Below are 22,007 nucleotides of genomic sequence, written 5' to 3'. Positions count from 1 at the left end.
ATTGCACCTGGAATATTGTAGGAAGCTAACACAATTTGTGGAGCAGCAGTGTTTATATAGATGTGCTATTGTGAAGCCATATTTTCTGCACTGCCATATTATGGACCAGTTGCAAATGTCTACATGTTCTTTTAGGGCAATCCCATGGACAGTGCACTTCAATAATTCAAACAGGAGATGAATGGATGATAGCAGGGTTTCCTAACCTAGGAACAAGAATAATTCTTACACAAGATAGATTTACATCTTGACATGGTACTGTTTGCTCTTCCAACAAGAGCCAAGAGTCCCAAAGGGACCCCCAAATTGGACAATAATTCTGAATTCAAAACTAAAGATTAAATGTCCCCAGAATCAGGACACCCCAAGCCAATGCCAGTCAATCTAGAAATTATGGGGCCTGATGTCCAACATAACTGGAAGAGTGAGGCAAGCCCATGCAGAATCATCAAATTCCAAAGTGACAATATAGATTGGTATCTTTTGTCTGTGTTTTGTCTGTTTGATAAAAATAAACCTAATCATTTATGTATTGATTTTTGTCAGATTTCTAGACCAAAGCAACTCTGATCAGCTTCATGAGATTAAAAGAAACAGTAATATCTGAAAGGATAAATTAAAAAAAAACATGTTTCAGAGTTTCGGTCATTGTTTTTTTTGCCTACCATTTAAAATATGCTATATATCATCTAGAGTCATTGCATTGATTGAGGCAGCTCATAAGTTGAACAAATAAATAAGTAAATGCTTACAGTACATTCAGAACCAAATATATATACGGGAAAGGTTGAATTTGTAATCATATAACAAAATTTAAATTGCAGCATTATAATTTAAATCAAGCATCACAATCATCAATGCAAATGGAAAGGAAGATACAAAATCCTACATGTGATGGAATAGTTAGAATACACATTCTCTTCTGTCCCAAAAATACCAATAGGAATAGCACTTAGACTTACATACAGCTTCATAATGCTTTATAGCCCTCTAAGCAGTTTACAGAGTTAGAATATTGCCCCCAACAATTTGGTTCCTCATTTTACTGATGTCAGAAGGATGGAAGACTGACCCAACCTTGAGCTGTTCAGGATCAAACTCCTGACAGCGAGCAGTGAGTTGACCTGCAATACTTCATTTTAACCATTGTGCCACCATGATGCATCTTAAGGGATAGAATGAGAGATTTATTGAGATGTTTTGTACTGTATTGGTATTAACTAAAAACTTTCATTTTGCACACAACTGGCAAGAAGCGAATCAAGATGAGTTTAAGATGAACCACCAAAATCCAAAAGCCACTGAGAACAATGGGAGACTATTGAATGAAATGAAGGGTTAAAGGGCAGCATAACACATATATGTCAAAGGTTATATATAAACAGTTGATAAGGCATTCTGTAAACAAACAGTTCCATTGCAAAAGACTAGATGTGTATACTTAAGTTACTTTGTTAAATGAATATTTGGGTTACAGTGCTTCTATTTATTAATCTATTTAGGATATGATCCTATGGTCTCTGGCCATTCACTTATTCTGGTGGCAGCCAGACAGTGTTTCCTCCTCTTCTACAGAATAAGGAAGCACTGATTCTACACTGAGACTATTTGGCAACAATTGACGGTGCTGGTCTTGTGTAACGAAGTCCCTTCTATTTGAAAAGATCTTAGCCAGAATCTGTGCAAATGTCAAAGCTGTATTACTAGGGCTAAGACAGCAGGTACATTTTCCATGTCAAAGGCTAACTTACATATTTAAAAAAAGTTTTCTCAGGGGAAAAAAGAAGGAAAAATGTTTAAATTTATTGCATCTACTAAGCCAGGATGTAATCAAAGCTTGTGTTAGGGAAATTCCAGAATTCATAGGGGCATTTGAAACTATATGGGCATGCCTTGAAAAAACTCATTCTATAGGGTCATTCTTCAGACGATTATCAAATATTAATCCTTTTTTACATGCACAACATGAGCTATCTGAATTAAAGTAAATCACACAAAACAATGTAGTTATTTCTGCTTAATAGGAGCTGGATCCTGGACATTTAGACTCATACAACATTTTTAAATAACCCAGTTAGACATTATGAATATGTCTAAATGTTGGGTTTATAAATGTGTCTAAATGTGCAGATAAATTTATTTTATCTATTTATTTGGTTTGTCAATCACTTACAAGATAATAGGTATAAGTATAAACATGAGTAAGAATACAGGAAATAGATATGAATAAATGGGGACAATATGACAGGAATGGTAGGCACGATGGTGCACTTATGCACGCCCCTTGCATCTTAGATCCAAGGATTTATTTACACATATTCACTTATTTTATGCATGTAAGGTGATGTGTGCAGCAAAAAGGTGTAATTTAAGAGATTTGTTTTGTTCCCAAAGCTTGCCTAATAAAATTACAATTTATACATAAGCAAACCTTATCATAACTGGAATGTTACAAAAAATCAGGCATCACAGCTTTCCAGTACCATAAACAGAGAGAAAATTGACAATAGGGAGGCAAAACAAAACCAGTCATTTCAACAAGGGAGTTCGTTAGAGAATCTCAGCTACAGGCAAAAAGAAAAAAATATCACTTTCATGCCATGTTTTATCATGAAATAGAAGAAGAGATCAAAGCATAGAAAGATAAGAGGGCGAGGGACAATTATCAGCTGGATTTGCCTTCTGTCTCACTGATGTTTACAGTCAGAAAAAAAACTTTCCACAGTAAGAAAACAAAATAACTTCTCTCTTTTCCCATTTTTATGTTACACATAATAGATCTTAGCACTTGTTCTAGACTTTAATAAATAAACCTTGTAACTGTGACAGACAAAAGTAAGATTAGACAGAAATCAAGCTTTGTTCTTCCTATATAACTATCCAGCAAGAGAGATGGAAGTACTTGAGGGAAGGAATAGAATTATATAGTAGCTGTAAAGCAATTCCATCACAGTGAATTGAAACTGCAACTTACACTGGAGGTGCACAGGAAAGGCTCAATTGAATAATTATTGGATTAATTTAGAAAGAAGGAAATCCTCAATTCACAATACAATCACAAATGAAACTTCTTGTGGGCGGCATCTCAAAATGCCCTGTTGATTTTGGAAAATTGTAGTGCCAGGTAAGCTATGCTCACCTTTTTGGAATAGGATCTTTTCCAACTGCTGATCTACAGCATTACCTGCAGGAAAAACACTATTAGTCCTACTATACTACTGCCTCCAATGTTGATCCCTATTCAGTTTCTATTGTATTTGTTCCCAGTCATGCCAGTATTAAGAGCCTCCGTGACGCAGTGGTTAGAACGCAGTACTGCAAACTACTTCTGCTGACAGCCAGCTGCCTGCAATTTGGCAGGTCAAATCCCACCAGGCTCAAGGTTGACTCAGACTTCCATCCTTCTGAGGTGGGTAAAATGAGGACCCAGATTGTTGGGGAAAATATGCTGACTCTGTAAACTGCTTAGACAGGGCTGTAAAGCACTATAAAGCAGTATATAAGTCTAAGCGCTATTGCTATAATGCTGTCCCGATTTTTCATATGCAGCACATGATAAGCACGGTGCTTGGCTGACTCTTCTAGCTTTGTAGTTTACTCCTTTCTCCAAATCACCAGTCAGTAGGAAATACCCCTGCCAATCATCAGAAAAGGAGAGGGCCCAGTTGCAGGATTCTACCATCTGTAGCAGCAATTTTGATTGTACATCTTGATCAGTCAAAACATTGATTCTGAATCCCCAATATAAGATATTTATTTTAAAATTATATGGCAACAATATAGCACTTAAAAAGCAATATATTAAGTACATCATAAAACACATCAATATTTAAAAGGATGATCTAATGATGAAATAAACAATATTCTAATATTTTCTTCCTAGATTCCAATGGATCATCTGGGTCTATGCATCCCACTGATCTGTAGATTCTTTCCTGTGTTGTGGAATACATTTTGAAGGCTTTAGATTGCCTATAATATTACTGTTGGCATGGTTATAAAATGATACACAACATCAAAAACATATAATTCTTACTCTTTGATGCTCACTGTCTTCCCATTGATTTTTACACTTACTTCAAGATGTTGGTGCTGATATATATCATTTAACAATTAGGATACCTCTGGCAGTATATGCAAAAGAGGCTTTGTCATATTGACATTGCCCAGATGTTGTACAAATGAATGACTTTTCAATTGCATTGCCTTTAGTTCTTTGGGTTTTGTATTTGATGTTTTATCATTAAAAGTCATTATTTTAATTTAATTTTTATTTATTAAATTTATATGCTATCAAGTTGATGTCAATTCTTAGTGATCACATATAGATGTACTTTCTAAAGAATCAGAGCTATAATTTGTGATTTTTAATAGGAGAGTAGAGTATGAGGGTTATTTGATCTTAAGAAATGCATCCTCTAATTTGTATAGACCATTGTTGCCGAACCAATCGTGGTTTATTTCATTAGGAACCCCATACATGCCCAAGTGACTGTATCTGTATATACAGATATATAGAGGTATTATACAGATATATACAGGAAAATATGTTGCAAGGTATTTTCTTTGTCACTGAAGATACCTTTTAAACTACATGTTAAAGGTGAACTACAAATCAGGGTTTATAATATATAATTTTACTGTAATAGTTCTGTTCTATTGTTTCCCCCCCGCCCTTTGTTCTCTTTTCATTAAATAAAGAATATATTAAATTCTTAACTGGGGAAGGAACAATGATCAGAGCTTAGTTAGAAAGGGAGAGCGACATCTGTTGGCTGTAGACAATATTTTACTTTTCACCAAGTCTTGATGCTCAATCAAATTAAGCTACTTTTGGTTTGCTTCTACAAAATACTGTATTCATTTCCATTTCATAATACTGTTCAATTTTCCTTCAATATAGAAAAGATTTTAAAAATATATTAAGGTTTTCAGGTTGCTGACTTTTCACTGCAATCATTGTAACTGTATCTTTAATAGCAACTTGTTTTGTAGTTATTAACTATTTTACACATGTGTGAAAATAATCACTTGCTGAGTTTAGTTGTCCAATCTTTTATTAAAGGTACAAATACAAATGAGGGCAATTTTCATATGGCGACTAAACAAGTATATGCTTCACAGCAGGTGTGCCTGTATGGTATGGTCAAAGGTCAAGAGATTTGTGGCAATGCAGTTAAAGCTCCACTCAGTTTTAATGTGCAGACACCCCTGGTTTTTAAAGTAAATTAATTGCTTATAGTAAACAGCTTCCTTAAATAAAAAAGCTTCCTTTTAGGCAAGGAAGCTGGGCTGAGGCACACTCATCCTACGCAGGTCATAGGGATCCTTGCATTAATCTGAGAGTAATGGAAAATAAGCAGATTTAGGCAAGGAAATCAGCATACAGCAATAATGTCTGGGAACATCATCCCCTCCTACCAACTGTTTAAAAAAATCCCCAGAAATCATTTTGTTAGAAAAAAAATCCCAAGCACTCATTTTAAATGGATATCACTGTTTTTATCCATTTACAATTTTGCACTTGCAAAAATACGTTCAAGTATTATTCCAGACTGAATGGTTAAGCCAATCATTGGCTCTTAGTTGTGGCATTTTTTTTACTGCTGAGAAAATCCACAGGTATTTACCAATATTCATTCTCCCTTGTTTCTTAAAATAGTCTTTTTTCCACCTGGGAAGTCATACCAGTAGACAGGCCATTATCATTTCCAATCTTGTTGCCAGCTGCAAATTACTTCCCGGTGTATTCTTATTTGTCCCAGGAAATAATCAAGAGTTCCTAATTTGAAAAAATATCCCATTAACTTGTTTAATTGGGAATCTGTCATTTTGAAGTACTCTCAGAAGATAAATACCATAGTATTTATATTATTTTGGATACCAGGTTAAAGAAAATTTTATCTGGTTGTATTCAAGGTTAGCACTATCAGAGGCTATATCAGATGGGCCTTATCACACGAACATCTTCAGTTCTATTTTATCCATCCCCAATGTAGCCCCAGGAAATAAAGGATAAACAGGAGATGGTAGCCTCATGACTGGTAAACTCCCATTCAAAATCTGTGGTGGCACAGTGGTTAGAGGGTATTACTGCAGGCTACTTCTGCTGATTGTTGGCTGCCTGCAATTTGGCAGTTCAATTCTCATTGGCTCAAGGTTGACTCAGCCTTCCATCCTTCCATGGTCAGTAAAATGAAGACCCAGATTTTAGGGGCAATATGCTGACTCTGTAAACTACTTAGAGAGGTCTGTAAAGCACTGTGAAGCGGTATATAAGTCTAAGTGCTATTGCCATTGTTTTTTTCATGGGCCATTCTAGAGCTTCAGTTTTGCCTCAGAAATGGGAATGGACAATTATTTCCTCAGTTAACAGTTTGCCTGACACTACTGACCAGGGCAAGTGAGTTAATGTAGTCCTGGGGTAGCTTAGCATTGAAGCTAACCCCCTACGAGTTAGTTGCTGAGGTTAATTAACTGGGTTAGAGTGTTTGCATGGGGCAGTATTTTTGCTCCCAGAGCAAGTTAACAGTGTTGTGCAAACAGGGCCAGAAGTACTTTGCCTCTCAAAGGTCCCACCAGCTGTAAAATCTGGGGCCATTCTCTCCATGTTCACATTACTTGCATTCATGGGGAGCAGTCATGGCCTTGATTGTAATAACTACACCATAACATTAATAATTAGAAATGAACATCTTCAAAGCTCTCTGTAGGCAAAATTTAATCTCCTTACCACAGTATGTGGTATTTTCACAGATGACCATTTCAGACCGAAAGCCAAAATGTGCTGCTGTGCATCCTGCAGTGAAAGAGTATCAGAATGCAGGTCAGGTCACATTTAAGCTATTGCCTCACTGCTTTTCTATTCATGCAGCTTTATCTAGAGTGCATTTTTGCCCCCCTTTCAGCCCACATGTTGTTTGGTCAAGGATTTTATCAATTCAGCTGACTAAACGGACAGTATATTTACAATTTCTACACCCTATTTTAATACTCTGTGTTCTACTCTACAAATAAGCCTCATATTTCTCAATTTCCATCATTGATGTGACTCTCAGAAGGCTTTTCCTGGGGTACAAAACATTGGTGCCAACTACAAAGTCTGAGTGAGAGATCCCAACATTTAACGGATCCTTATCTTGGAACCAGTTCACATGGATCACACTAGGAAAAAAATGTCTTGTTCAGCAGTTTTTAATGCAACCTGCAGTAGGAATTCAGAATATTCTGGTGTGAGCTCTGTTGGATGAAAACAGGCAACTGTCTTCAAGAGTGAAGACATGCGCAAGACATGCTGTGATAGAAAGGCCATTTGAGGAAACATAGCAAAATGCCTGTGGGGTTCTCTCTTCTGCCTGAATTTCATAATTCTGGGATTTGCATGTCACGATGATAGCAATTTCATGAATATATCAATCTACTTATGGTGGCCTAACATGCTTTCAAAATTTCAAATGTGTCCACTAGCTAAAATATTTAGGGAACATTTTGTGTGACTCTCTCTCTCTCTCTCTCTCTCTCTCTCTCTCACACACACACACACACACACACACACACTCCAACGGCTGCTCTAAGTATTTTTCAAACTTTGCAATTTCCTTCAATTGTTTTAAGTTTTTGTATAAGGAAGGATTACTGGATCCAGCTAAAGAAAATCAGCATAGTATAATCAGCTTTCCATCTCTTTATTAGATGATCCTCACATTACAAACTGAAACTATTTGGAAACACCAAGATGAAGCATTCTAGTGTAAATGCTATCTATGATTACTAGATGTTAATTACTCCTGAAAACAAAATTGTGGAGTTTTTTTTCCCCCTGATGCTAAGGAACATAATTAAGAAAGGGAACATAGGCTCAAGGGGAGCCAGGATATTTTGGCATCTTGTAAAAATCTAAAGCACCTGATTAAGCTGTAATGAATTTTTTTTTAAAAAAATGATTAGTTTGCTGAAATTATAAATGCTTGTGGAAAACAGGAGTAAATCTGTGAGTCCAGCAGGGCAGTCCATAAAAGAGGGGTGGATCAAGATGGTGGCTGTAATTGGGTTAGAGCCACCATGCATATAACATAGGGTAGAACTTCAGTTTCAGAAGTTAGAGCCACCATTTTGATATCCCTCTCTCCCTCCCCCCTCCCCTCTCTCTCACACACACAGCTTTCAACTTCCAGAATTCCCCAGCCAGCATGCTTGAAAAACTCTTCTGAGTTCCAGTGTTGATACTGAAAACGAACTACTGGATTGTGGTGTTTGTTCTCCAAAGTTCTCCAAAGCCCCCATAACCTAGCCTACAGCACCGTGTCTCAACCTCAGTAAACTTAAGACATGTGGACTTCAACTAGCATTCTCCTGGGAAATTCTGAGAATTGAGGTCCACAGGGGCACAGGGAGAGAACTGCACTCCAGAAGACCTATTTCCCCGCACTTTTCTCACCCCACTCCTGTTCCTGTAATCAGAGAGCATGGGATATTTCAGCAATTTTCCCTCCTGCTCTTTCTTTCCCACTGTCAGCTTTTCTTGTGGACAGAATTCCTTACAATAGGGACCACAACTGGCCCCAATGCAACTGGTAAAAAAACCCTCAGTATTGGTTGGAAACATGCGGAAAAGGCCTTCATCCTGCAGTGGATAGACAATGGCTAAAAGATGATATTATTATTATTATTATTATTATTATTATTATTATTATTATTATTATTATTATTATTATTATTATTATTATTATTATTATTTCTATATGGTTTAGAGGCTGCACAAAAGCGCTGTAGACCAGTCTTGCCAGCTTTCAGATGAATGGATTTCAATTCCCAGAATTCATGGCTGGCTGGGGAATTTGGGGAAAGTTTGAAAAACACCGGTTTAGACATGTCCATGACCAAAAAAAAAAAAATGCTGGAAGAGACCTATGGCTATTCAGAAAGACACGGGGCTGGCATTGGGGTAGAAAAAGTTCCCCTCCTCTCATGCAAGGAACGCGAAACAACTGGGAACCGGAGAAGAAGTGAGCGTCGCGGACTAAAATTATGCCCTGGCCGGTGGAACCCTGAATCCACGAGGAAATGGGCACATGGCCTGGAGCAACTTTTCTAGCAAGTAAGTGAATACGCCTCTGACACGAGCAGTCTCAGGCGTTAGGACGCTTGCAGGGAGACGAGGTCTCGAACTCATATCTGCCGAGCATTCATAAGAAACTGCAGTTGCTCTTTGCCGCTGCGCTACGGTACTTTTGGAAACGCCCAGAGTGTTTTTAAGTGAACAAGGTGGGAGCGGATCCTGCTAAACTGTTCTGTGTAGATTATGTGCATTTTGTGGTGTCGTAACCGTCGTTCTCGGTGTCTCTTTTGATTTTTCGGCATTTCTGGTGTGACGATCAGCTTCATCCCCGGAGTGCGTGGCCTTTCATGGAGTTTATACGATCTTCAGACGCAACCCACCGGGAAAGTAAATCCGGTCCAGTCCATCGCTCCCACCAGGTCTCTTGGAAGAGTTGTCAAATATTTTAAATACCGGATGCCTAAGAGGGCAGTTCTTAAACCAGGACGCGGCTGCATGCGCTTACTCCGGTGTCGCGCTTCTAAGGAACCCAGCAGAAAACCTGCCGCCTGTAACGCCACGCCTTGAATAGGAGAGCGGAGGCGATACAAAATCCACGTATCTACATATGCAAGGAGGAAAGCTAATCCTTTCCCACTCACTAGTTTTCCTAACTAAAATACCTCGCTTGTATCTGCCTTATTAATATATATTGTTTTTCTTCCTCTTCTGGTGCTTTGGCAACTATTTGAAAGAAACTTTGCATCCATGCACCTTTCTATGGCTGAAGTTTACCTCAGGTCCTAAATCCACACAGAACTAAGCTAGTTTTTTCTTTAAAAAAAAAGCCACTGCATTATCCGTTCTGTTCATTGTATTGTTTGCCAAATGGAAAAAGACGTTTAAAAAAAGCTTTTATGGAAGACAGGATATTTATTGGCATTGCCCCTTTTTTCCTTTGCTATAAGTATTGTATACTGTAACAACTTTGTAACAGGCAGGCAATGCTCAGGTAAATATTTTGTATTTTGTGCTCATTTGCCACTTCTAATTCTGGGAAATACTGCATGCTGGGAAACGAATATTTACCTGCCACATAATTATTTACAAGAAACTTGCAGAAGAAAAACTGTCAAGTTCCATTAATTTAGTAAATTTTAATCAGATTTAATTACTATAATTAATTCTAAGGAAAGCCACATGGGTGACTTTGGGCCAGTCACACTCTTTCAGCCCAACACATCTCACTGTTGTTGTAGGGAAAATAGGAGAAAGGAGTATTAGGTATATTTTTTATAGAAATAATAAAAGCTGTATCTTTATTATCTTATTTAGCAAGAGTTGCTACAGAAAAAAAGGGAAACTTAGTTTAAATGTTCTGTAAATGAATTTCCATAATTTATTTCCTTTTACCAACCTAGTAAGCAACTGCTAAACATTATTAGTAATTTCTAATAATGTATACAAATATATGCTTTACTAGGTTGCACTTCTGTGCTTTCTGAGAAGGTAACATAGCCTGTATGATTTAATTTTTCTGTTCTGAAAGCTCAAATAAGCTCCAACTTTGAAGGAAATCTGACATTAGTACCTTTTTCTATTTTTTAGAAAAACTCTTAAGTGATTCTGCTATCATTGATATGTGTCTAGACTAGCATCTAATCTGTTGTAACCTTCAGGTGATACATGACCTCCTTCCTATAGGTTCAACAGGATATTCATTTAAATTAAAATCCAAAGGACAAAAATAACCAAGAGGTACAAACATTGCTTCATTTCTTCCAGTACTCAGAACTGCAGTCAGATAGTCCATTTTCCATGGATATATTTAGAAGAAAACTCTATTGGATTCAAAGTGGGCTTATGTGAAAGACTTATGACCCTCAACCTCTTTGGAATAATATATGCATTTGAAATGTCAAAAACCCCAGGGGCACTTTCACAATAGAGGTACTATGAATGAAATTCACACTTAGAGGTACTATGAATGAAATTCACACATCAGAATGATATCTGCCACATTCCCTACTAAGTACACTTAGTTATGTTTTAATTCTAGACAGATGAAAATGCATCAAGACGAAGTACTGGATTGCAGAAATCAAAGATTAGGAAAATCAGATGCTTTCTTAGAAATAAACATGAAGGTGGGCTGACCTTTTGTTTTGCATTATGCAACTTATTATTAAAAATACTAATCAAAGGAGTAATTGGTCAAGGGGACAAGTCTGGCAGGAAACAAGAGGAATATTCACAGGCATATTCCTATTCAATTGCCATGTGCCCCCAAGGAGATGAGCAGCAAACAAATGAATGAATGTTGAGAATACATAGTACATAATACAACTGGTCTAACACCACAGATTGTAACAGATTTAGGGATATTCAACCCTGCAGTTATTAACAATATTTATTGAGGCCATAAATGTACTCTTGGCATAAAAGGGAGTGATGCAAATAAAATCTTAAGAGATTAATAGGAACTTGCAAGTCTTGAAATGGCCCAAATTATTTGAATCATATGACTGGGTTGCATAAGATATTACATCAAGGATTTTCATCTTCACAATAGGATTGTAGGTCAAATTCCAACTGATTCAGGAAATAAACAATTACAAAGAAGCAAATACCAACTTCTGTTCTTGAATTTTTCACTATTATCATATAAATCTAGTAATAAAGTTCCAGTACACAAATATGAAATAAACAGCCAAATTCAATTTTATTATTAGACATAACTGAAAATATTTAAAGCACATATAAAATTTACATTCCTCTTCTTTTTCTCCCTGTGTTGTCTGCATTCTTTATCCAACCATAGATCTTTTTCTTCCTCTTAATCGTACTTCATCCAGCTTTTTTATCACTGGAATTGATTTTTTAGATGTAGCTGAATATTTCTTCAACAGTGCTTCAAACAGAGCTGCTGTATTTGGATGGGTACTCAAAAAGGCTTTCTCTAAGACATATAAATCAACACCCTTATCCTCAGGAAGGCCAGAAATAAAACTTAGTCCGAAATCTATTAATGTCAAATCCAGATTCTGCACTGGTGGACGCAAAAGCATGTTAGAAGTTGTGAGATCCCCATGAATGAGATCTTCATCATGCATTCGTGCCAATATCTCCCCTATCTTTTCAGCTAATTGAATAAGATTGCTGATACCTTCACCAGATTGCTGCTGGGAGATTATATAGTCCCGAACAGTAGTTGATCCTACAATGTCTTCAAGATATATACAGTTGACAATATAATCCACAAAGTACACAACAGGTGCAGAAATCCCTAAAAAGAAGACAAGAAACATTAGTTGGTGGTGATCATATCATCTTAGGAGATAGACTAAAGTTCTGAAGAAAGTATTTTTCAATGCTTATTTTCCTTCAGAAAAACCTGTTACCATTCTACCTTTTCCTTATCATAGGCACGTGCTATTGTATGCCATCTTTCTTGCTTTTGAGCTATAAAACAATCAATTAACATATTGCCATGCTATTTGTAGCTGGCTATTATGAAAAGCTACAGAATCTAGAAAATATAAGAGAGAAGCTGGGAATGCTCGTGTAGTGACAAGATATGACTAAGAAGTGCATTTAAAAGTCTGGATCAGAAAAAATACTGATTTTAAAGCTGGCATGTTTTATTCAATAAAACTTGCATTCTATCTTTCCTCCTCCAAGACACTCACATAGCACTCTGCCCTCTATTTTTCCCTAACACCCTTAAAGAGGGATATCAGCTGAGATGAAAAGCTGGCTCGAAATCACCCAGTGAGTTTCCATGGCTGAGTATGAAGCTCACAAGGTCATGGCCACTACCCAAAGCAGTCTAATATCCAATTTAATTTAGTAAGTTTAATTGAAAAGATGTAAAACACAAGCTGTACTTGATCAGGAACATACTCTGGCTTTTACCATTAATATTTCCTATGGCAATGTCTATGAAAAATTAAACTGATGACAGCAAATGGAATTAATACATTAAAATTGAAAGATTATAGAAAAAGGATTTTTGTAATATTACAAAAAAGAGGTGGTGGTATATATTTTCCAAATAGGACACATTGAAACATGTTTAACCTATCCATTACTTTAAAAAAAAATTAGATCTGACTCCTTAGCCATTTCAGACAGTCCCTCCAATTAAGGGAAATAAAAAAACACTTTGAATCACGCTCTAATAAAAACTGATCAATATTCGAATTTCCTCATATATATTTTCCTTTGTCAAACGGGCGCTATTTTGGACTCCCTCTTTTAGCCTATTTAGAATAGGATGGAAGCGGATCTAACTCTTCTTTGATTGGCCGCCCTGTGAAGCCCACCCACTTCCTGCCTCATCCAATCTCTGGCTAAGCCCCACCCCACCTGCCCGTCGACAGCGTAGCAACGAACGGGCCTCCTGTGCTGTTCGCTTGTGGCTGAGCCTCTCATCCATCGTTGGGTGCCGGTAACGTTTCGGGAACCGGAGTTTCATCACCGTCGGTCTCCCTAAGAATTGGCCCCGATAGAGGCGGGCTTCGGCTCCCTGCTGGATCAACTGTAGGCCCTCCATGGGAGGAAGGAATCCTGGTGGATCGGCTTCGGCCGACCCGTCCACGGAGTTCGATCCTGCCATGATGGCAAAATGGCCCGGCCAGCTTCCTCTTTTAGTACGCATGCGCAGCCATCCTAACCTGCGTGGGGTGCGCAAATTTCGGAGTTGAATGAGCAACGTTATTGGAGTTGTAAGCCTCAGACCATTAAATGTCAGTAAGGAAACTGAGGAAAATCTGCCATCTTGTGGTCGGCTGTGTGTTTGCAATCTACATTTTGTAAACCGTAATAAAAGAGTAAATTTTCCTACATTATTTCTGGAATGATAGGGCTAGAATACCATGAAAAAAATCTGAAGAATCTGAATTTGGGGCTGTGCTACATAAGCTGCGCTGCATGTTCCATATCGCTCCTTCCTACAGACATTCAGATTTCCTTATCCAGAAAATTCAGTGGGAGTTCCATCCCAAGTAATCTGTGCTTTCCTGATCGTTGCATTACTGCTCCTCTAATCCCCTAATTTGTTTTTATTTGATTTCTAACTTAAAATATATTTGGAGATTAACCTATTTTTCTTAAGAAGGCAATTTGGTGTAGTGGCTAAAAGATACCAGAATAGAAACGAAGACTATGAATTATAGTTCTGCCATACTCACGAAGCCAATAGGTATTTGGACCAATCCCACACTGTCAGCCTTAAGAAGGGGGCAAAAGCAAACTGCTTTTGAAAATGTTGCCAAGAAAACTACTGGGACTTGTCCAGGCAATTACCTGGAGTCAAGATTGAGTTGAAGACATTCATACATACACATAAAATTGTGTTTATTTATTGCTTTCAATCAACACTTATGCATAAGTATTTTAAGAAGTGGGTCCCCCCAAAAGGCTTATTCTAGCAAATACTCTTACATGCATTTAGGAATGCTTAGCAACAGAAATTTTGGGCTCAATTGTGGTTGTAAGTCAAGGACTGCTGTGTGATACAAAATATGTGGCCCAAGACAATTCCTCTTCCCTCAGTGTGGCCCAGGCAAGCCAAAAGGTTGGACATGCCTGCTGTTAATTAATGAAAATTGCTACTCTGAAAATACTTACTAGATCGTGGGTATCAAACTCACGGTGTCATGTTGCCATCACATGAGATATGATGTTTTTCCCCTTCATGGAGCTATTGTGGCCGTTGGCTGCATGTGACATCCAGCCTGTGGGCCTCCAGTTTGACACCCCTGATCATCCACACTTAGAATATCTTGCGTAGGATTTAACTGCATGCCAGAATTCAAGCTGAAATGGGAAGTGAGAAAGGGAAAACTCAGGAAAATAGTCTTTTTAAAGCAACAGCTTAAAGTTCTAGGCCTCTCTTAGGCATGAAAACTGTCTGGATGACTTTGGACTAGTCACCCTCTCAGCCCAACTACCTGAGTTGTTGTTATGGAGAAAATAGGAGGTGGATTAAGTGTGTTTGTTGCCTTGAATTATATATAAACAGCCAGGATACAAAATAAGAAGAATAGAGTTAGGACACCATGTAAAATCACAAGACCTAAGACTGGCTTGTAAGATATTGTGTATTAGTATATGAGTATGGAGTCAATTACTGTCAAGTTTCAAAATTTATATGCAGAGCTCTTCCTAAGATCTCTAAAATAACTTAGAGAAGGTTCATGTCATTTTCAGGTTGATGCTGCACTTAAATCTTCTGAAAACCTTAGTCCTATAATAGTAAGAAGTGATGTAGTAACATACAAACATAATGGGATAGTGACTGACATGTCTGTATGTATGGAGCCCCCAAATCTGGTCTGGGAAAGTCCAGATGCCTTCAACCCAAAGAATTAGTTTTCCGTATGTCTTTGGCGCCATTTAAAGGTTGGTCATTCAGTTGTGCCCTAGATATGGTAAAACTACAACATATTCATGGAGTTTTGAGGCACCAAGAGATGCTCATCTTGATGCTACTAGCTCAAGAATCAAGCACTGTGTGTCTTGATTATTAGCTGTCAGAGATTAAGAGTGAAGATAAGCTACCATCCTCCTGTCCTAGTTTTTAAGCTCCCCCCCCCCAAAAAAAAAAAAATTGGTCAAGCATTATATGACACAAAGTTCTGGATTAAATGGGCTGTTGAACTACTGCAGTAGGACTCTTCTCAAATTTTATTTCAAAATAAATTATTCTTTGATGGAATGAAATGGACATGAAAAGCAGTGCCATACTTCATTTTTAGAAATGCCTTTCTCCTCATTTTGCTACCAATATGAAACCTGGCATGATGCATCTGAAAAGCATGGAGTCATACTCTGTACAGTAAATTCTGGAAATTGCTTGATATAATTTGCATATTATTAAAATGGAAAGTTTATCTTTTTTCCTATTTACCCATTATATTGAAATTATTGTTTCCCTTTTCCTGTCTTTCCTAAATATGAAATTAATCTGTCAAAAGTATAGGCAGTGGATTATTGTAGTTGTTTTTCCTGCTCTCTAAAGTTGCACATATTTATTTCTTCTTCCCATGTCCCATTTCTTATCTGTAGAAAAATTCATAAAACCATCTTTTCAGTCCTGGTGTCAGCAGAAAGTCTAGAAAAGATAACTAGAAGTACCAACATCTAATCTTGATCTAATAAACCAACTTTGTATTCCTTCCTTTTACTCCCAATAGACTTAATCTTTAGTTCATTCAAAAATTGTTGTAGAATTTGATTTTTCTTTGTTTCTTCTTTGCTTCACAGCACATAGTTCTTCAATGTTTTAACAAGCTTCTTTTGTAAATCCAATAGGAAAAAAATATCTAAATCACCCTCTTGGTTTCTCATTTGTACCTCACCTTCACTACCTCAGTAGTTTCTTTTGTAGATTCAGTGAAACAATCATTTTCAAATCATTGTTTCAGCCTATCAGTTATAAATACACTTTCAATATGAACTCTATTTTGTCAGATAAAATTTGTTTTCCATCTGAAATTTATTTAGTAATATCTTTTGGACATAAGTCTATCTACAGAATCAGACATTATTACTGATATTGTTGATATTGAGGCTACTGTTTTCTGATTCCATTCTTCAAAAGTTTTCTTCGGTATTTATATCATCATAATGTTTTCCATCATCTTATAGGCCCATATGTCTTTCTTCAACCTAAAAACCATAGTCCCCTCTAGTGTCCAGTTTTTGAAATAATGAAATATATGAAATATATTGTCATGTAAAAACCAAAATGGATCTATTTCACATAAGAAACAGTGCTTTATAATAATTGTATTTGTAAAAGTTTCAGTATTCCAATTTTATCTGGATTTTTAGTCTGTTTATAGCATTCTGAAATCTTATTTAGCTCTTTGCTATTTATTTCAGATTCTTTAAATTCTTAAACTTATGATCAAAATTTTCTTTCATTCAAGCTTGAAAATAGACTCACCCAGCATTTTCAAATCTATAATTCCAAAGTTCTCTCATAGCTTAGAAGTAGTCCTTTAAATGTCTTTGTCACAGTTGCAAACAAGGTGGCAATCCTGTAATGTCCAAATGCTGAAACTTGCAGAAAATAGCTGTCTTGCAGTTTCCTCACAAGGAGCAAATATCTGAAGCAAATAAGTGATTTTCCATTCTCTCATTAAGAGATTCTGAGCAACTGGTCTACTCAATGTTTTCACAGAACTGTCTTCAGTTTTCCATACTTCCCACCTGAGGTGTGAGCCCAGTTGTTGAATGCAGGATATGGCCCAAATCCTAATAAACTAAATGTCAGCCTGGGAAGAAATGAAGGATTGTCACTGTCATATTAAATACTAGACCAAGCATGGTGATCAGCAATTGTTCTAGTTAGCAAATCCTTCCAACATCATTTCTGAATCCATCTTTCAAAACCCCACTTCCTTCAACATTACTGATTTTATGGCTTTTCTTCAGTATCTTATCTGAAGTCCTTTTGAACCATTTATAAAATGTAACCATTCAGGATAAACATTTTTTAATGTTTCCACTGAAACTGAAATTTGAAAAAGAAAACAGTAAGCCAATCTATAAAATGTCTAAAGAGCTGGCTTATTTAAATATGAATTAGAAATATGAAAAAAACCAAGTTTGGATATACACCCCTCTGACTAGAACAGATTATCTTCAGTTATATTCCCAAACACGGAGAGGAAATAGGAACCAACTTCATGTGTTTAAAAAACAAGAGTGAAATTCCAAAGAGAGACATTGTTGCAACAGTTTGTAATAAAATAAGGTTTTTGAAAACAAAGTGTCTTCATTTAAGGCACAAAGCAACAATTTCAAGGACAGCAAATTGATTGGTGTTAGTTATTCCTAGGAATCCTTTGATCATAAACCACACTTGAAAAGGTGTTACAGAAAATACTGACTTTATCTTGTTTGCAGTTAAATACACTGCTCAAAAAAATAAAGGGAACAATTAAACAACACAATGTAACTCCAAGTCAATCACACTTCTGTGAAATCAAACTGTCCACTTAGGTAGCAACACTGATTGACAATCAATTTCATATGCTCTTGTGCAAATGGAATAGACAACAGGTGGAAAGCATAGGCAGTTAGCAAGACATCCCCAATAAAGGAGTGGTTCTTCAGATGGTGACCACAGATCACTTCTCAGTTCCTATGCTTTCTGGTTGATGGTTTGGTCACTTTTGAATGCTGGTGGTGCTTTCACTCTAGTGGTAGCATGAGATGGAGTCTACAACCCACACAAGTGGCTCGGGTAGTGCAGCTCATCCAGGATGGCACATCAATGCGAGCTGTGGCAAGAAGGTTTGCTGTGTCTGTCAGCATAGTGTCCAGAGCATGGAGGTGCTACCAGGAGACAGGCCAGTACATCAGGAGACGTGGAGGAAGCCAACAACCCAACATCAGGACCGCTACCTCCGCCTTTGTGCAAGGAGGGACAGGAGGCACACTGCCAGAGCCCTGCAAAATGACCTCCAGTGGGCCACAAATGTGCATGTGGCTTCTCAAACGGTCAGAAACAGACTCCATGAGGGTGGTATGAGGGCCCAATGTCCACAGGTGGGGGTTGTGCTTACAGCACAACACTGTGCAGGACGTTTGGCATTTGCCAGAGAACACCAAGTTTAACAAATTCGCCACTGGTGCCCTGTGCTCTTCACAGAAGAAAGCAGGTTCCCAGTGAGCACATGTGACAGACATGACAGGGTCTGGAGATGACATTCTGCTGCCTGCAACATCCTCCAGCATGACCGGTTTGGTAGTGGGTCAGTAATGATGTGGGGTGGCATTTCTTTAGGGGGCTGGACAGCCCTCCATGTGCTCGCCAGAGGTAGCCTGACTGCCATTAAGTACCGAGATAAGATCCTCAGACCCCTTGTGAGACCATATGCTTGTACGGTTGGCCCTGGGTTTCTCCTGATGCAAGATAATGCTAGACCTCATGTGGCTGGAATGTGTCAGCAGTTCCTGCAAGACAAAGGCATTGATGCTATGGACTGGCCCGCCCGTTCCTCCAATTGAGCACATCTGGGACATCATGTCTCATGCCACATTGCACTAGACTGTCCAGGAGTTGGGGGATGCTTTAGTCCAGATGTGGGAGGATATCCCTCAGGAGACCATTCGCCATCTCATCAGGAGCATGCCCAGGTGTTGTAGGGAGGTCATACAGGCACGTGGAGGCCACACACACTATTGAGCCTCATTTTGACTTGTTTTAAGGACATTACATCAAAGTTGGATCAGCCTGTAGTGTTTTTTTCCACTTTAATTTTGAGTGTAACTCCAAATCCAGACCTCCATGGGTTGCTAAATTGGATTTCCATTGATAATTTTTGTGTGATTTTGTTGTCAGCACATTCAACTATGTAATGAACAAAGTATTTAATAAGAATATTTTATTCATTCAGATCTAGGATGTCTTATTTTTGTGTTCCCTTTATTTTTTGGAGCAGTGCATATACAGTTCTGCTTTTTTAACAAGTTTGCTAAATGGCTAAGAAGAAAAACAATAATAAAACAAAAGGCAATCCTAGTCTAGTCCAGACTGGGTCTGTAATGTTGCAAAAGAAACCTGATATTAACAGAAAGTAAACAGTTTTATTATGACACAGAGATAGAAAACGAGCTCTTAGATTTTTTTTCTTGCAAGAAGGAAGGAAGAGAAATAAAGCTTCTTAAAGAAAACCACTATATAGAGAGAGAGCGCAAAATAAGCAAGGAATCAATCAGTTATTCCTGACCTGTGGCATACATTCTTTGTGAACTATTTTTTATGGTTTTCAATAATTTTTAAAATCAATAAGGATTTGATCTTGATTTTACTTTTCAACTCCTGAAAAATAATGGACAGAATAAAACACAAACCCTATCCCCTTTGCTTACTTGTTAGTATCACACACACACATATTCAAAAGGATGGGATTTGTGTTGTCATTTACTAATTTGATCTATATCCCAAGATTCCATGATGTTAGAGTAAAATTATTTAGGATACTTACAAGAATGTAAGAATTGCTTTGCTAGATCAGGTCAAGGCTCATCTTAATCAAGAATCTGGTTTCTCACCATAGCCAACTAGATGACCTCTGCTATTGTTATTCCCCTCTGCAAGTGGTGTTTAGAGGCATGATAGTCTCAACCTGGAATTACCAAAGCGTCTTTAAGACAGATCTGCTCTTGATGAATGTATCTAGTCTCTTTTTACAGCTGTCTGTTTCTTTCCCTCACATGTCGTAATGAATCCCATAGGTTAATGGAAGAAATGCTTTCTTTTAAGGTTGTTCAAGACCTCAGATTTGAAAGGGAAAGGTACTTCAGTGTGCAAAAAAATCCATATATGGCTCTTGTCTGCAACCCCTACATGTAAACACAACTTTTTCTAGGGATCTTCCTAGAGTTGCAGAGGGCAGCCATGGATCCTAGAAGATCCAGTAGCTTAAAGCAATTGCCAACAGATCTTTTAAATTCTTTATTGAAATTCAAGATATTAAAAAATGTACAAAATACAAAATATTAAAAAGATTTGCAAAAGTTTCTGTAGAAGAAATTATGTCAATATCTTTCAACATCACTTTCTTGACAGTACCATAAATGCCATAGATACACATAATATTTTATAGTTATTTATCATATTAGTGATATTAATTCACAGTGCTTTGCTACTATTAATAAACAAAAATATTTTATCTTTATAGGTCAATAGTTCAAGTATGAAAAGAAGTATGTTAATACTGCGTGTGTGTGTGTGTATAGTCAGGAGTAATTATAATCTATGTATTACATTTTAATAAGCATGGGGGGAAATGGAGTACACATTTTTAATAGTTCGATATATGTATTTCTACATTGGCATTTATGAATCTGAATATAAATATTTAATTAAGTTTCCATTTTTCTGACAGTTCCTCCTTTTCTACAACTTCTCCTTTTTCCTATCTATATACTAGTGTTTGAATTTTATTTCCTTTTTTGACCTTTCTTTATCCTGTTTTACTGTCTAACCATTGATACCAGATATTCCAGATTAAGTAATACTCTGAGTCCTCTTTGTCCTTTAATTTCAATGTGAGTCTATCCATCTCTGCACAATCCAAAATTTTGCAAATTATGTCATTTGATGGAATGGTAGACATCTTCCAGGTCTGATCTAGCACAATTCATGCCACCATTAATATATGTATAATCAAATATCAAATCTTTGGGGGATTTCTCTTTAATGATTCCCAGGAGGCAATTGCCAACAGATCTTAATGAGCACTCCTGTGGGCACTGAAGCACCTTTTTCTGTGTACATCCAGAGTGCCTTTCTTTGTCTATTTTAAATATGTTTTAATGCTTCACTGGGTATTTTAAGAGAGAATAAATTCTCTATCCACTTCATATTATTCCACACATAATTGTATCTTATATCTTAATGCTGTCCCCTTTAACATCCATTCTTAGAAATTAAAGTTTCAAATGTTCTAGCCTTGTATGTATTTATTTCTTTTTAATAACTGTCTCATGCATTTATCAAGTTTAGGCAAGGAAGGCTAAAATTACTCATTACTATAAATCTTACTTTTAAATGCCTCTCCAGTTCTTTCTTGTCTTAATGGCTGATTCACAAAGGGGTTGCTGACTTTAATGTGATTCCTTGGAGAAAAAATACATCTTCACTATATCTTCTTAGTCCCCAATCTCTAGCCAATGTAGCTATAGTGTAGTGTAGCCGTGGTTTATATAGCAAACCACAATGAAACAAATCATGACTTGGCACTTTGAATCAAGCAACTACAGTTCAAACCAAGGAAACATAGTTTCTCTCCAGTAGTATATATATTGGGGATCTACTATCTAATTGCCATGCAGAGGCAAGACATATGCATCCATCCTGATTAAATCACACACATTATTTACACACAATATTGTGTACTGTGGCCACTACTGGTAAAGAGTTTGGAAAGTGACATGCTTTGCATGT

The 22,007-nt window shown here is 37.1% G+C and overlaps 1 protein-coding gene across 1 annotated transcript; it reads right to left on the bottom strand.

The window, feature by feature from the left end:
* Nucleotides 1-11,735: 11,735 nt before the first annotated feature.
* On the bottom strand, nucleotides 11,736-13,697 carry TP53RK (TP53 regulating kinase). Its single transcript, XM_026697533.2, has 2 exons — nucleotides 13,406-13,697; nucleotides 11,736-12,323 (listed from the first exon to the last, which is right to left on the bottom strand). Exons 1-2 carry the CDS (start codon nucleotides 13,695-13,697, stop codon nucleotides 11,845-11,847), a joined length of 771 nt encoding a protein of 256 aa, XP_026553318.2. The 3' UTR covers nucleotides 11,736-11,844.
* Nucleotides 13,698-22,007: the final 8,310 nt, after the last annotated feature.

The sequence above is a fragment of the Pseudonaja textilis genome, chromosome 3 (genome assembly GCF_049901715.1).
Source record: "Pseudonaja textilis isolate UNSWEBS1 chromosome 3, rPseTex1.2, whole genome shotgun sequence".
Lineage (NCBI taxonomy): Eukaryota > Metazoa > Chordata > Lepidosauria > Squamata > Elapidae > Pseudonaja > Pseudonaja textilis.
Note: the sequence above shows the minus strand (reverse complement) of the source record. Positions and strands in the feature narration are given on the sequence as shown.